We start from the raw sequence: 16281 nt of genomic DNA on the forward strand, positions 1-16281 counted from the left end.
TGTTAAAGGAAGGAGGGGAAGAGGTGGAGAAGGGAATGGGACAAATAAAGCATAGCAAGCTGTGTGTATGCAGTGCACTCAGCTTGTGCAGATGGACTACTGGAAAGTCCTAAGCAAGAAAAAATAGTACTAGTTTTCATGTCTTTTAACAAGCAGCCTAAAATACAAATTACTCTGAATTTGTCTTATGTATCAAACATTTTCTTTAATCTTCTAATTTCATATCTAGATGTCCTTATGTAACTTGAGTATTTAAGTGAATTACAAAGTGTGGGGAATAGGTGTGAAGCCAAATCTAAGGGCAAATTCAAGGTGTCAACTGGAAAGACCTAGAACAGCCAGATCCTGTTAGAAAACAACAACTGTAATCCAGGTAAAGGATCTGCTTTCCAATTCTGAAAGCTTTTTTTCACTCAGTCTGAAGATGGCCCCACTTGTGCTACAGGCAAAGGAATAGAACTAAACTAAAACAATGCTCTGCTCTGGTCATTGCCAAGTGTTTCTGATGTTGCAAAAAAACTGAAATGAGTGAATCCAGATATTGCACCTTCCAAGAGAGATGGGATCAAGACTGAAGTAGTTGCTCTGTAGTTCCATATTAAGTTTTGGATTTCTGGGGGGGGGGGGATATGTGCTGAAGAAGCAGCCTGGATGTTGGCTGAAGGGACACTGAAGCACACTTTGGGAAGTCTTGCATAACAGAATTTACATAATTATGAAGGTGGATAGTAGTTATTTTTTTAAAAGAAAATTTTAAATCATACTCTGGCAAGCTAAACAGCTTAGTAAATAGAAATAGCATTTTGTACATCACTCAAATTCCGTTTCAGTACTTAATTTTCTTGGCAAAGAAACTATGCTGATTTTGAAATAGTGCACCTTACTAAAAGATGCTGATCTCTTACTAAAAGATGCTGTCAGATTTTTTGTTTGTTTGTTTTAAGCAACTGGGTGCAATACTTAAGAGCAGTAATCCAGATACAATTTAAACAAAAAATTTAATTGGCTTTCCCTTAGAATTATTTTGAAGGCAGTTTACTTGCCTTAATTGGTAACCTATTTTAAAAGCCCATTTTCCAGCTAAATATAGCTTTCGTGTTTGATACATTACTTCAGAGAACACACCATATTAATATTTATTTACACATGCACTTATGTTTGGATTTTTTTTTTTTTTTTTTAGTTTTTATAACATTAGAGTAATTCATCTGCAGTTTGTGTCCAGCTCTATTTGTATGGAAACTAAAATTCAGTAATAAACAAAAGCAAAATTTTCTAATCATTTCATAAACCACAGTAAAACATGAGATACATTAAAAAAAGTTCCTGTCTAAACATCTTTTTATTTTTTAAACTACAAACTTGTTAAACAGAGGATGTATTTATTCATGTTGAAAACATTGAGCAGCTTGTTTCATGTCACTATGCTCTTTAAGATTTTGGAACAGCAAGTTTCAGGCTCCACATCCAACCTGAACGGGCAGACTGAATAAGAATAAAATCCACCAGTTTTCCATTTCTCAGAATTCTACTGCTGAGTGATTCAATCACTGAATGGCAGTGATATTGAACTGAAGTGAATGTCATTTCTGCACTTGTAAATGTATAGCTGATGCCAGGGGGTTGTTTAGCATTTAAAAATACATTGTTTTCCATATAGGAAGTAAATAATGGAGTCACAGGTTACGAGACTTCAACTTCCACAGCAAGCATTATTTAAAAGAAAATAATTATTAGAAACTGTGGTCATTTCTATCTTCTGCATGTTGATTATATTTCTCTAACATATTAGCGGATGGGTACAATTTAGGCATGGCTCTTCCAGCTTTTCCTGCTATTAAAAGAATATAATGTTTGTCAGCATAGAAACAACTCAATGTTTTCATTGTTAAGCAGCAGAAAGTTCCTAGAAGTTGTTTCAATTTGTGCAATAGGCAGAAAAAAAAAAACATTGGCTTTCTTTTCTCTACTGTGCATTCATTCTAACTTCCACACAGGAACTTCCAAGCTGAGCTGCTCATAAAGGCTAAATGCTTCTGCTTACAGTGTGAAGAGTAGAACTACAGTATTTAGGTGGTTTGTTTATGATTGGTGGTTTTTTTATTTTTCGATTTCTGTATCTTTTTTGTGGGTGTGAAGGGAAGCAGGATAAGAAAGAGACAGGTTCTAATGTGACACTTTTTGGAAACATGAGGTTTCTTTTCTCACTCCTCTAGCATAGAAATAGAAATTTTAAATATTCTGTTTTTTAAAGCCTTCCTCTTCTCCTCTCAGTGTCTCCTGGAAAGAATCTGTCTCTTCTTTCCTTTCTAGTTCAAGGAAAGCTGACTGATTGATATGTAGTTTGTAAATAGCCAGTTAATATTTTTTCTAAAAACAGGGTTTTGAGTACATTGCCATGTAATTGAAAGTCCAAATGTACTACCACTTTTTCCCATTTTTTCTCCTAGTATGCGGCATCTTGAGTGGCATTTCTTACTACACTTTCTTACTGCTTATTGAAGGAACCAGGACTGATGTGGATATTTAACAGATGGCCCATGCTTAGTCTTTATGTTATTTAATTACAGCAGCAGTAACAATAACTGCAACAGATAATTTAAGAACTACAGCTAAACCTACTGTAGAAAATACATACTAGCAAGGTGCCCATTATTAATATCAAATACCTTCTACATACCTTTTAAGGCCAGGCCTTCTGCTCTTTCAGTCACTTCAATCTGACGTGTTCTTTAAATTCCTTCTCACATATGCCTAAAATATTCCTAACACTTAGCATCTGGTAACTGCTACTTTCCACTTGGTTTTGTAAATTAACGTTGTTCAGGTATTTGAAGTTGAGGATTTTATGGTCTGGCCTTAGAACCAGAATGCCTCCACCATGGTCCTTGTTTACAGTAAGCTGGTGAATTTCTCAAAAATGTAGCCAAAGTGGTAAGGAGAAAGCCAACAGCTACAGTGAGCAGAGGTGCTGAATGATGGCAGCTTTTCTACAGAACGTCTAGGAAGAGACCCAGATGGTGTCAAAATGCATGTGCTGTACTTTCAGCAAAATAGCCCACCTCTCAAAACTGGGATAGCTCCATGAAACCATGATCTGAACTACATTTATGTAACTCAGATACATTTTGATGACTTTTACTGAAATATACCAGAAAGGCAATTAGAAGAAGCTTCAAATTAATTCTTTGTAGATAAAGTGTAAATATGCAGGAGTTAATTCTCTGGGCTTGTTTTATGACTAAAACCAAAGGCTACAGGCAAACTGTACACTAAACTACTTCAACTGTATGACTACTATTATTAGTTTTAAATAAGTCATTGCTTTGGATGCAAAAATGTGACTCCATTTTGATAGTACAAATATACTTCTGTGGAGTGTGATCTAAACAAAACAATAATTTCCTTCAACAAGTTTTGGTTTAGTGTAATTATACCCCAGTATTAAAATACTAAATCCACTTACCATCATCTAGTGTGATGTCTTGTAGTCCTATCTGAAAATTCAATTCTCGATCTTCAGGTTCTGGTTTAATGTTAATAGCTGCCCCATCTGGTGAAAATGGAGATGAATCGCACATGGTATGGTGCACTAAAGATGTAGCTGCATTAAGACCTCCCAGTGCAGGACTATGTGCTTGAGGAGAGTGCTGTCCCGACTGACTTACAGTGGCTGGTGGGGGAGATGAGGCAGGTCCTGAGCTAGGAGACTGGTAAGGCAGAGGTTGTAGCTGGGGTGATGATGGTCCAGACAGCGGTGAAGGGATCAAAGGATGGGAAGCTGTTGGGGATGGGGAAGTGGACGCTGGGTTTGTAGAATGGTATGGGACTTGCTGCAGCTGGGGAGAAGACTGCCCGAGGGAGCGACTCATTGCAGAAGGGATAGAGGCCTGCCCAGCGCTTGGGCAATGGTATCCCATTGATGGTAGGTGTGAAGATGACTGTCCTGAATGTGCTGAGCGTGCTAGAGGGTGCCCTGCTGTACTTGACGTTGACATAGAACCTGGATTTGAAGAATGGAACGGCATTGGTGGTAGAGCTTGGCAGCTAAGATTTATCAGATGAGTTACAGCTGTGTCTTGCTGAAATGAAATAGCATCAAATCCTTGGCTGGAGGCAGAGTTCATAGGAAGACCAGACCGTTCGTTGTACACATCATTGGACTGCATAGGCTGATAGGAAGGCCTCACAGGAGGCGCTGACGTTACCTGAAAAGACTGAACCACAGTAGGGGGCAAAACATGACACTCTTCGCTTGGACTAAGGTTTCTACCTTGCATATGCGACAGGTGGGATACTGCTGAGGTCACCATTGCTGCATATGATGGTTGAACTGGACACACAAGGCTCCTGGGTGATGTAGACAGTAAACTGTCATGAGGATGCCCTTGCTCTGGTGAAGGCAACTGAGTTTGGATAGAATGTAGGCCCTGGATGTTGCTTGTGTGAGGCAGTGCCAAAGATGGAACAGTAGACAAATCCACCTCATCTCTGTGTTCTTGCTTCATTATAACTAGAAAAAGTAAAATTGGGAATTACAATTCCAATTCATTTTCATCCTGTGATAAATACACACGCACTAACTGCCATTTAACAACCATGACAGTACTGTTAATATCCAGGTTCTAATTCTAATTGTTCTAATTTCTCTTTTCCTTTTGCTCTGCTTTCATTTTCTTTGATTTCAGGAATTAGCATTACAGGCATAAAGGGAGAAGATTCCTCCTAGTATTTATTCAAAGGCAGTTATCTCCCTTCTAAACTACTCTCCTATGCAGTGCATGGCTCTTATTGCAACCCAGCCAGAGAAAGTCCAGTAGTATGGCCAAATGATACAGCTCACCAAGGGTGGATGTGCAGGGACTGCTACCAGGCTCTGCTAAAAACAGTCCGACAACAGTTCGGAATGAGGCACAAGGAAAAAGTGAATGCATTTTTTTTTTTTTAAACCAGATATTACTTTTACCACAGGTAGGCTCATGAAAAGATACAGATTTCAGGAACAAACAGTAGAAAAATACTGACTGTGTCTTGGTTGTTATTCTACTTTTTGCATTAATGCTGAAGTGTTAAAAATTAATAAATGGGTGTTTAAAACGTTTGTGTAATTATAGCTGCAGTTATAAGTAGAATAGCTTCTTATTTAAGCGGTAGGTTTCATTACTTCATTCCAGTTTGAATATGGATTTCTCATGCAAGGTGCATCTTAGATGATGTTTTTATAATTATCCTAGGAGCTGATATTCTTAAGAATAGCATCACGTATTTGATAACACAACAAATGCATACCTAGAGCACCACATACTTAAGTAACATTACTAAAATTATGCATGAAGTCTGTAATTTTAGAGTACAAGCAGTAAGCAGAGTTTATTTTAAATAGGGTAAATTAATGGAAGTTTTCTTTGCCAGCATACAAGTTATCTTAAAGATTGTTTCAATATTCATATAAAAGACTGCTTCAGGTATGTAACCTTAAGTCCTCTGAACAGCAGTAAAGGATCTAGATTCAGCATTTGTCCCCTGTGAACTGTGACTATTCTCAATGGGCACGAATTTCTTAACGGCAAGGAAGTGACAGGCAAAGCAGGAGGAACTGTATTTCTAGTAGTTTTCTCATGCCAAACATAAAGGATTAAGACTTTCTTAACTGAAAAACATAGTTTTGAACACTTCTGTCCAAGTTCAAAAATATTTTCTTGGAATAAGCTGCAATATGTCTGGAAAAAAAAAAAAACGCTTTTCTTTCTTTTCCTTACACCTGAAACTGTTTTTGTGGATATTTGAGAGGGAAAAAAATGCACAGAATCTGATATTCTGTGACCTCATTGCCCTCCGTGTCATCTCTGGACAATGAGAAGCACAAATTCTAAGATTTATAATCATTCTCAAAGAATGGTAAAATGCAAATTATCCTGTAAAATGTGTAACAAAGAAATATCGGCTGTAGCTGTAGCACAGTGGCTTATTACTCTACATTTCAGGTTGTTCAAAGCTAGTCACATCCACCTGTCAAAGGCACAAAGACTGTCTGAAATGCTTTCAAATGTTTATCTTAAAAAAAAAATAAAATGCAGCTTTCTTTTTTTTTTTTTTTATTACATTTAGTACCTGGTGTATAAGTAAAACGCTGTGATTGGCTTTTTTTCCTCTTGCCATTGCAGAGATAAAACTGCACCTGAACTGCAGCTGTAATAGTTTTGTTGTGGTATGGTGGAACTTCAAGTATGATGTTTGCCTATAAGAAAGTTTAAAAGAAAAAGTTTTACATATTAAATGCAAATGAAACTGCTATTCATCACAGAAGAACCACAACAGTTTTACAGTAAAACTAAAGCAAAGTGATATTCCACAACAGATTAATTTCAAATTTATGCCTATATTACATATCAAAGCAGTAGTACTAGCAAACTGCTAACCAGAGACATTTTTTCTTTCCTAAACCCAAGTGTTCTGAATTTGTAATTAAAGACACACATCTAAACGATGCTTTGTTTACCTGCCAGCACATAAAATATACCAGGAATCAAAAAGAATTGCACTTTGGATCACTTAAACTTGAAAGAAAGATTATAATGCACTGGAAATTACTTGTCATCGTACAAAATTTATCTTCAGTTTTCTTTTTGTCCAATTTGAATTTCTTTTTGCAATGCTTTCTCAAGCATACTACTTCCAGTTCTCTCAACACATCATCTTAATGGCTATTTTAAAGAATCAAGGCAATTTAGAAGTCTCCAGTTGTCTCTCTGAATCAGCCAATGATCTGCTTTGCTAAATGAAGACTAAATATCAGAGCAATGAAGATGAGTAGTTCCTCACTTTAAAACATAATGTCTAAAGAAAGAAAAAGAAGTTTCTCACCCCTTGACACTTTTCCCTAATTATTTTCCCTTCTACCTCCCACTGAGGTCGTCCATCTGTTGGGAGAAATTAACAAATAATTGAAGCAAAACCATTTTCTAAAATCCTTAAATACTTAATCTTACTTAAGAAGTGCATTTACTGTCAGTCATAAAGCAGCAATTCAGTGAGAGATACATTTTAAACAGATTGCACTACAGAGGGATTCTTTAGAGTTTCAGTACTGCACAGATACTGAAGCTGAATGTTGTGCAAGATTCTGCATTTAACACAACCTGATTACAAACAGCTGAATCTGGCTCTAAAGGAGGCAGTGTGGCTGGAGGGATTTTTTTTTTCCCAAATAATTTTTAAAAATGAATTTAAATAACTAATACTACTTAGCATTATTCAAACAAACATGTTGAAGATTTAGGGGCTCAGTCACCATATGAGAAACAATATATACCATATCTGCATGTACATATCCAAAGGTTATATACTGAAGACAAACGTGCTGCAGAACCAAAAGGCCCTGTAGTTCAATTATGGGGCAAGCTGTCTGTGCTGTGAGGGAAGTCGCTGCACCTACGTGAACCTCCTCCTTGCTCTGACCTAACATAACCTGCCACACTTTATCTACTGTCCAGCAGCAATATTTCCTCAAAACAGCTCAAAAGTACAACCTGAAAAAATGGGTATCAAAATACGTAATATATTAAAAAAGCAACTTATGCTATATTTGCCAATTAGAACAAATCAGCACCACACTTTTACTTAAATATTTAAGAAAAACAAGGATGTGGAAGAACTGGACTTAGCTGCACCCTCTTAATTTACCTGGTTTAGTGATAAACACAGGTGCATCTTTTTCCCTAGTCTTCCTCTTAGTATAGAGAGCACAACATTTGAACAAGTTAAATTATCACTGCTGGAACTTGAATACCCGGTTTCAACTTCTCAGGAAATAGTAGCAAAAATATTTTCATAGGATTTTTGAGTGTTCAATTCCCTAGTTGATGTAGTTGTATTATTAAACAAAATAAAGTTGGTATGCAAATGGCAGTTTCTGGAAAATGACAGAACTGGAAAAAAAAAATGGCTTAACTCCAGCTATAAAGCAATTTTTTTATATTTTTTTTTAACCAATTTTCCACTACGACATTCTGTTACAGACAGCTCTTATATCACAGAAATAACTTCTTAGTGAATTTTCTATCTGTATTTGAGACTCACAGGAACTGAGCCTGTATGCTTATGATGCAACTACCAAACTAAATTATCCCTTAGACTGCAACTCCAAAGATATCAAAAATTCAATTTTAATATCAGGTTTTGTGATGTTATGTGTTTTATCATATATTTTAATATATTTATTGATGTTATTTTAGGTTAAAATTTTAAAATATACAGGTGAGCTAAGCTAGTGCCTTTGAAACAGCCCTGACTGCAACCAAAGCCAGTAATTAAGTTCCACATAATGATAAAACAAGAAGTAACACCAAAAATATCAATGAAAAACAGTACATTTCCATTAGTTCCCACATTCATTTTCCACCTTTTCTTGTTATATTAAGGAGGATTGTACCACTTATTTTCTCCATCAACTGCATCTTTATTCAAAGCCAGTTATGCTGCAGCTGTCTTCCCAGACCACAAGTGCTGTTCTCAGCAATCACTGCCAACTACCTCCTATAGATCAGTGCTCAATTTGAAGTTTCAAATTGCTACTTCAGACTTCATTTTTTTTTTTTATTTTTAAAAACATCCTTTCTTCCTAAAATGAAGCTCAGGTAGTTTTTTTTGTTAAGAAATAAAAGAAGGGAAGCATTTACCTTGTCCTTTTTCAAAAAATATAATTTTTGATTCTGGAAGAAAATTAGATCCTGTTACCATCATTTCATGGCCTCCATTGACTGAGCAACTATTGATGCTGTACTTCTCAATCTGAGGAAGTTCTTGGGCAGATCGCTGAGCTTTAAAACAACAAAAAAAAGAAGAAAAATATTACAGTTATAACCATAGCAGTAATAATTCTCCTACGGCCCTAAACTAAAGCATCAGAGTAGAAACTAAAACAGTCACCTATAAATATATATTATACATAAATATATACAAATATATAAATATATGTATATAAATTGTGCATTATTTAACCTGTTTGCTCTATTTAACTAATTTCAATGTAATTCTTAAACAAGAAGCCATGAAACCCAACAGATTCTACTGTTACAGCAAATGCAATTTTTAATTTAGGAACAGTAAATTAAAAAAAAAAGTATTTTAAAAGCTGCTTTCTTATTTGATACAATTGTTTCCTTACTGCCAGCATTTAAAGACATGAACTTCCTACAAGTTCAGCTGCTCATCAGGTACTGCTGTAAAACAAGTAATGGTATGTAGACTGTTGTTAATGAAAGGTATTACTTCTTCCTAAAATAAGTACTTACTTTCACTGCTGCCTCCTTTTGCATACAGGAGCTTCTTAAGCTGCTAATCGTATGACTGCAGTATTAGGTTTAAAGCCTAGAACACTGCTACTCCTCAGAACCTTCAGGTTACCCACTAAGTACCATCCTCAAATAAACAGGTATCATTTTTTCTTAATTAAGCTCCTTACACACAATACTTTTCACACACAATCATTACAGATATTCTGACCATAAATATCATCAGAATGACATTATTACTGATACGTGCAGGAAACATGAGTATGAATTACACATAGTTAAAGCAATCTTACAGCATTCAACAGGTATGGAAGCAGTCTGCAGCGATAAGACTTTTCCACTAGTTTGTGGGATGTGAACACGAAACACGAGTCGGACTCTGGTATTCTTCCTTCCAATATCTGTCTCTCCTTTACGGAGCTCAATATCTGAATTGCGAAGTTTCAAAATACCTGCACAATCGATACTGGAGAGAGGTGAGGAAGGATGGGTTAGAAGAGAAATGGAAGAAAATTAATCAAACTTTTATATATACTCTGTATACTCTGCAAGCCTTTCTGTTAAAGAATGAAGAACATTCAAATTGTCCCCATGTTATGCTGTTTTAAACGTTTCCATTAACAGATGTTAGTGTCAAATGTCAGCAAATTTTATATATTCTGTCTTACAAACATATAACTGCTGCTTTTTTGAACCTCTAGTGTTGTTCAAAAGTAAGCTATATAACACAATAAACATTTACAAGGATGACATTTAGTTCAGCTTAGGAAGAGAGAATGACAGAACTGTAGCTGTCACATCCCAGCTACCATTCTGTATGGTTATTGATTATTCATATAAGCCACACAATACTTCAAACAAATAACACAGAAGCTTCTGAAGACTCTTACTGTGGGTCCGGAGCATTCGATGGAACTAGCATGAGATCTGTAACTTTAAGAAATCTAAGCTGGCCTCAGAAGTCTCATTAGAAATAAACAAGCTACATTTACAAATAACTGCTTCACTTACTCCACTGACTCGCCAGGCAGAACAGGGCAGTATAATTGTTGCTCAAACTAAGCAGTATTAAACTATTATTTGGCACATTCTATCTGTCAAGACCTGAAACATCAGAATAACTCAACTGCTAAAAAAAAAAAAAAAGAGAGAGAAAATGCCTGTCAGGATATGAGAAGTCAGACAACCATATTACTGAAAAACAAACAGCTGAACTCTACCAGCCAGTTATGGTTCACATGCAATTCCACAAATGTGGGGTCATACATACATACAGATTAGATGGGAAAATATAAACACTCAAGTCGTTCCTCTTCCCATCAATCACAATAGCTTCCTTGTTTCCCTGCTTCATTACTTCTAACATTACCTAAAGACGTGTTTCTGAGTGCTGACACATTTATCGTGACTCATAAATATGCTGTTTTACTAGATGTTTCTTTGGTACAAATGGGAAAGAAAAAAGACATATCAATTGAAGAGCTGCAAAGTACCTGGCTGACATATTATTTTCAGGAAGAAGTGGTATTTCCAAAACTTTTGTGCTGGCAATGATTATCTCCTGACTTGCTGTAGCAACAGTTTTTCCAGTGATTCGGTGCACCTGGTAAAATGCATGAGGCCTTAAGTAGCGATCATCTGCAGTTCCGATAAACATTTGCAGGTTTACAGGCTTTTCGCTGTAGCCCAGGAGCTGATGGAAAAAAAACAAAACAAAACAAAAAAACATGTATTAAAACATTAGTTCGTTTTTCTGCATTTGTGTGAAAGAGCAGTACTTAGTTTGCATACTTTTTCAGTCTTCTGTGTTTGTTTTTTTTCTTTTTTAGAGTGGGAGCATGAGAGGAAAGAGAAAGGAAGCAAATTGGAATTTCTGTTTCTGGGCTGAGTGACCTCTGGACCATTACTACAGCAAGGAAACTGTGCTGCTTTTCAGAGTCAGAAGGCAAAGAATTCTGGATTCCGTTGTCCCCAGATCTCCTTGTACCTTCAAAAGGTCAGCCCAGCCCAACTTCTATCACAAAATATACATAACTGAAGTAGACTGGCTTCAAGCTCTGAAACTCAAATTCTGCCTCCTCCTTGATTTCAGCTACCATCACCAATTCACTTGTGCACAGGCAAGCAGAAAAACAGATGTAATAATGCTAAATCAAAAAGTCACATCTTCTCATGGCTTGAACAATCCTTACCTCTTCAGATCCCCGTTACAGCAAAAGAAAAGTAACTGTCACTAAAGGTACACAAAGCTTAAAGTCATGGCAGCTTTTATTTAAATGCAATATTCTGTCCTATAATTGACTAATTTCCAAACTTCTTAAAGGATTTCATTTATTTGCATTTACATACAGATTTCTACTGTTGATAGGCTTATGTTCTTTAAAACATAAAAAATCTTTTTGTTCTCACTAGAGTTCTTAGTACGAAGAGCTAAATTCAGAAAAAAACCCTAAAACCTCAGTCACTAACAAAAGTCTAGGTTACCAGAGTTTAAATCCACATAAATAAAAGCAATATTGAAGCATTTACTGATGTCAAAGTACAGACAAAGCTGCTGTGACCATCGGTGTTCTGAAAGGTTTCTTGCCCTTCATTTGTTAAGTCACCCATAAACTACAGCAACACAACCAGCTCAAATTCTGCTCTCATCATCCCATTGACAGTGGGACATATGGACTCATATTAATAAAGGATAATTTCCTTTTAATACTTGATGCAGGACTCCGTCTTTACAAAATATTTTATTGTAATACCAAAACACTCTTTGAACAAATCTCCATTCTTTTAGAATACTTAGAGTAAATAATACATAAAGAATACTTAAATACATAAATTAATTTAGCATTTACAGCAGCCACGTTTTCCAAAATTCTCAGCATTGTGACTCCACCATCTATTTTCCTCAGCTAAAATTCAGTCTTAACATGATGAAACACAGGCTGAATGTGAGCACTGTGAAATGTTTTCACTCTTAATTCTAGGAACTATAAAAATTACAAGCCAGATCTATTCAAAAACTTGAATAACTTCCAACCAGGGTCAGTGTGACAAACCTCATTTCCAGTTAAAGCTATCTCCACCTTCCTTAACAATGGATATGTACACAACAGTTCTAGAGATAACAGCAATTAGAGATGGACTCATAACACTGTGTCAGTCTGTCAGCAGTCAGCAGAGACCCTACAGAAGTCTGCACAGAGCAGGAGCTTAATTCAGTAAAGCAAAGTATACCTGGTGCCAACAGCTGCAGACGTAGAGCCTCGCAGGCAGCATGGCTGTATTCTACATGAGCACTGCTGAACACTACCTCTATTATTCCTGAGCAAAGGTTTACCCTCTATGCTTGGCTCACATATGCTATGGAAGACACAGGGGGCTGAGTTTCCAAATGTTATTTTGCAAAGTGTGCTGAGGGAAGGCAAAGTGGCAGAAAAGACAAGAAAAAAAATTCCCATCCCACCAACAGATTAGTTATATGTCAGCAAGTTATCAAGTGCATTTTCTGAATGATCATCTTGTAATACAAGCTTGTATGCATGCACTGTACTCCTAGTTTATATATGCTAGATTAAACAACAGATGAATGTAAAACTGAACGTTCCAACAACATTGCAAGGAAAAATGTTGTAACAAAACAAAATGCACACATATAATTTAGAGAAAACCTATGCATGTTACAAATCAGACACACAAAAATCAGGCTTTCCACGATTAAAAGTGTTCTATAATAACATTAACACAACCCCCTCAGAATTTCATACACGCTGAAAAGCAATACAAGCTTAAACCAATCTAAAAAGAAAAGCAAACAAGCTTCCCTCCACCACCACTGAGCTGTGTTAATCAGACACTTACGCTATGGCCTTCTCATGCACTGCTGTAAAGAACCTGTGGTGAAGGCCTGTTAAAGGTACTGGAATATATATGGTTACGCAGAGTAATAACATGCTGGAAAAACAGAAGAGACTTCATAAAATTTTACTTTTCCATAAAGTGATTTAATGTATTTAATGTTTAAAATGTGATTTAAAGTATTTAATGTTTAAAATTAAAAGGTAATGTGAAAAGAAAACAAACTATAAATATAAATACTGTGTACTGTAAGTGTGAGAATTAAGCTGGGCAGTGGCGAAGAAAAGGAATAACCTTGCCTCCTACACTGCAGAGTGTAATTCAGGACCTGATCATAGAAACAGGAGCTACAAAAAAAAAAAAGAAAAAAAGAAAACAAACAAACAAGGAAACACCTTTTCTAAGCAAGCAATGAGCAGCTTCCTTAAGTGTTTTCATGTTTAAGCATTGCGCTTCCAACAGCAAAAAAGACAGCAAACCTAATTGTCTATGGAAGCTGCATACATGAGCTGAAACTTTTGGCAGCTAGAGAGAGCTGCTTTAGATTTTAGCACTTTCCCTTTTCTTGTCTAGGCATACATTACAAGGATTCCACAAGAGTACACCAGCAAATTTACACAGCACTGTTGTTCAAAGAAAAGATTCTGTTGGGGGACAGTGAGTCAAAGTGTTAGTAAAAAAAATGAGATGAGGGCTTGTGGAAATGATGCCTGCACCTCATTAGTAAGAGAGATAATAATAAGCTGGAGACCACAGGGGGCTAAAATGAACTGTTTTACGGTGATGGTAATCTCCACAGCCTGCTACTCCTCTCAGTCTGCTCAATGGCACGTTTCCCTTGACGTCTTTATGAGTAAGTTTTCCCATAGTATCTATCTTTTTAGCATTTTTTGGCCCTTCAGAAAGGCCAAGGTAATACCAGAGTAGGATGGGTTAGTCAGAATGAGCAATAGTTGTCTCTCAATAACATTCGTACAGTAGCTATGACTGTGATTCACATTTGCATTGTGATAGGAACAGCTACAGATCTATAATACTGGTTGAGAGCTGTTGTGCATTCAAAGGACAAGTTCCCTTTTATTCACTAAATACAATATTAGTCTCCCTTACTATTAGGCCTACAGATGACTTCTAAGAACATACAATCCATATGTACCTTGGACTAGCCACTCTTTTTACACTGCTTTGGTTTATGGTCAATGCTAACGACAGCCCTCTGAATTAAATTCCACTGCTACTGCTCATGAAACTAAATGATGAAGCTAAGGTAAGTCCAAATACAGAATTATACTAGCAATTGCATTCTATGAGCATATACATGAAGATTACTTCTTTTAGAGACATTCACAAACCTCCTCCTGCACTACATTCTGTGCCTAGTACTACATGAACATGCAATTAAAGACAGCCTATTTCATATCATTCCTGAGAACAGAGGACAATGCTGGATTACTTTGTTAATTCATCTTGAAGTACTCCTACTTTATTTAGCTGTAGTTGCGTTCAGCAGTACGCAGAAGAGTATGAATGCAACATCAGTACAAGAATAAGCCTGGTGATAGCGAGCCTTCGCTATTGTGACAGAACCTCTACACCTTTACACCCATCATCCTCGGTCCCGACTGAATACTGAATTACCAAGGAATCCAAATTAACCAGCAACATGACAAGCTCTCCCCAAAGGAAAGATGGCATCTGGATCCTGAATCACCACTGTTGTGCAATAATAGAGGCTTACTATCCATAATCAACTTCAAATTAGGAAAAATGACATATTTGGAAATTTAAAATGCATTAAACTACAGCTTGGTTTTCATTCAAAAAATGTTGACTCTTAGAAATGTTGGTTCAATGACAGTGGAGTTAGTTACAATTCCTTATTAGCTCATTTGTGTTAGGCACAATACTGTGTGGTGAACAGCCCAAACATTTAAGTTAATCAAAAAACATGCTATTTTTTCTTCAGTGAAAATACCTACATAAACTTAACACATATCATGTTTTGTTCAAGTATCTAGTGAAGCTTTGGTACCTGTTACTTGAGCTTACTGTAGTAGATAAATCCATGATTTGTACAGTGAGAACATAATGTTTCTGTATAGATTATAGGTATCAAAACTAAACCGTTTTACAAACTTCTGGTCAGCGCTGCAGAATTGCTATGATGAAGGTGCATTACAATAAATTGCTACAATATCAGCCTACGTGAGATTCAGTCACAGGTCATTCACAGAAAGACTAACAAAAACAGCAGGTTTTTTTTGTTTGTTTGTTTTTCTCCCCATGCATATCAATGGAATAAACACTGGAACACACGCAATCTTACAGCTGTGCGCTACAAAAAAAATTACTTTAAAAAAATATACCACTTTCCCAGGAGTAGCTAGCAGTGCGCTGCAGCCAACTAATAAGTTACTGCGTACTGTCACTACTGACCTCTCGAAACCCTCCTCTGTAACAGAATACTGATACACCACCCACTGCTTTGCAGAGGAAACTCAGCCAAGTTGCTTTTGTGTTTCTATATCGTTTCCATAGCAAAGGTCAGTGCATGCGTAAGTTAAACTAAAGCTGGAAGGCTAAAGACTGAAGGTCACAATAGGATAAGCCAGAAGAGCTTCACGCCAAAGCAGTTCCAGCCTCATTAACTACACTGCACACAGTAAACTCAGGCAGGTCAATAGTTTGCAATTTTTACCAAGTAAAAAGAGAATATGTTAATGAGACATTTTCAATCATCAAGATCAAAATAACTAGTTATTTCTTCCTTGATGGTCTCATGACAGCTGGATGCATCACTGTAGTGTCTGTATTCCTTAGAATAACACCAAAGTTACACAGTAAGGCCAAAAGAGGAGAAAAGGTCCAATTATATGAAGGCAAAAGGGAAAGTTTTCTTGTATTAGGTATTTTTACTTTCTACAGTTGTATAAATAACGACATGGTATAATTCACCGTGACATCTAAACAACCCTAAAAGAAAGGAACTTTTACTACACAAGTTCTACTTCACTTTCAAACAGCTTTTTTTTTTTTTTTTAACCAAACAAAACCTGCCAGACCTCATCACAGTGATATCAGAAAGGAAAAAAAAAAAAAAAGCTTCTCAGATGTTTTGTCCTCTGAAACAATGGAG

At 36.4% G+C, this 16281-nt stretch overlaps 1 protein-coding gene across 4 annotated transcripts in view; it reads right to left on the reverse strand.

The window, feature by feature from the left end:
• Positions 1–16281, reverse strand: part of NFATC3 (nuclear factor of activated T-cells 3) — a 61056-nt gene that overhangs the window by 14736 nt on the left and 30039 nt on the right. For all 4 annotated transcript variants that reach the window (XM_015292363.4, XM_015292362.4, XM_025154245.3 and 1 more), the window contains 6 exons: positions 10787–10986; positions 9587–9759; positions 8679–8819; positions 6865–6920; positions 6112–6238; positions 3467–4513 (listed from right to left, as the gene is read on the reverse strand). In XM_015292363.4, coding sequence (XP_015147849.1) covers positions 3467–4513; positions 6112–6238; positions 6865–6920; positions 8679–8819; positions 9587–9759; positions 10787–10986 — 1744 coding nt within the window. The remainder of the gene's footprint in view (positions 1–3466; positions 4514–6111; positions 6239–6864; positions 6921–8678; positions 8820–9586; positions 9760–10786; positions 10987–16281) is intronic.

Source organism: Gallus gallus, chromosome 11 (genome assembly GCF_016699485.2).
Source record: "Gallus gallus isolate bGalGal1 chromosome 11, bGalGal1.mat.broiler.GRCg7b, whole genome shotgun sequence".
In the NCBI taxonomy this organism is placed as follows: domain Eukaryota; kingdom Metazoa; phylum Chordata; class Aves; order Galliformes; family Phasianidae; genus Gallus; species Gallus gallus.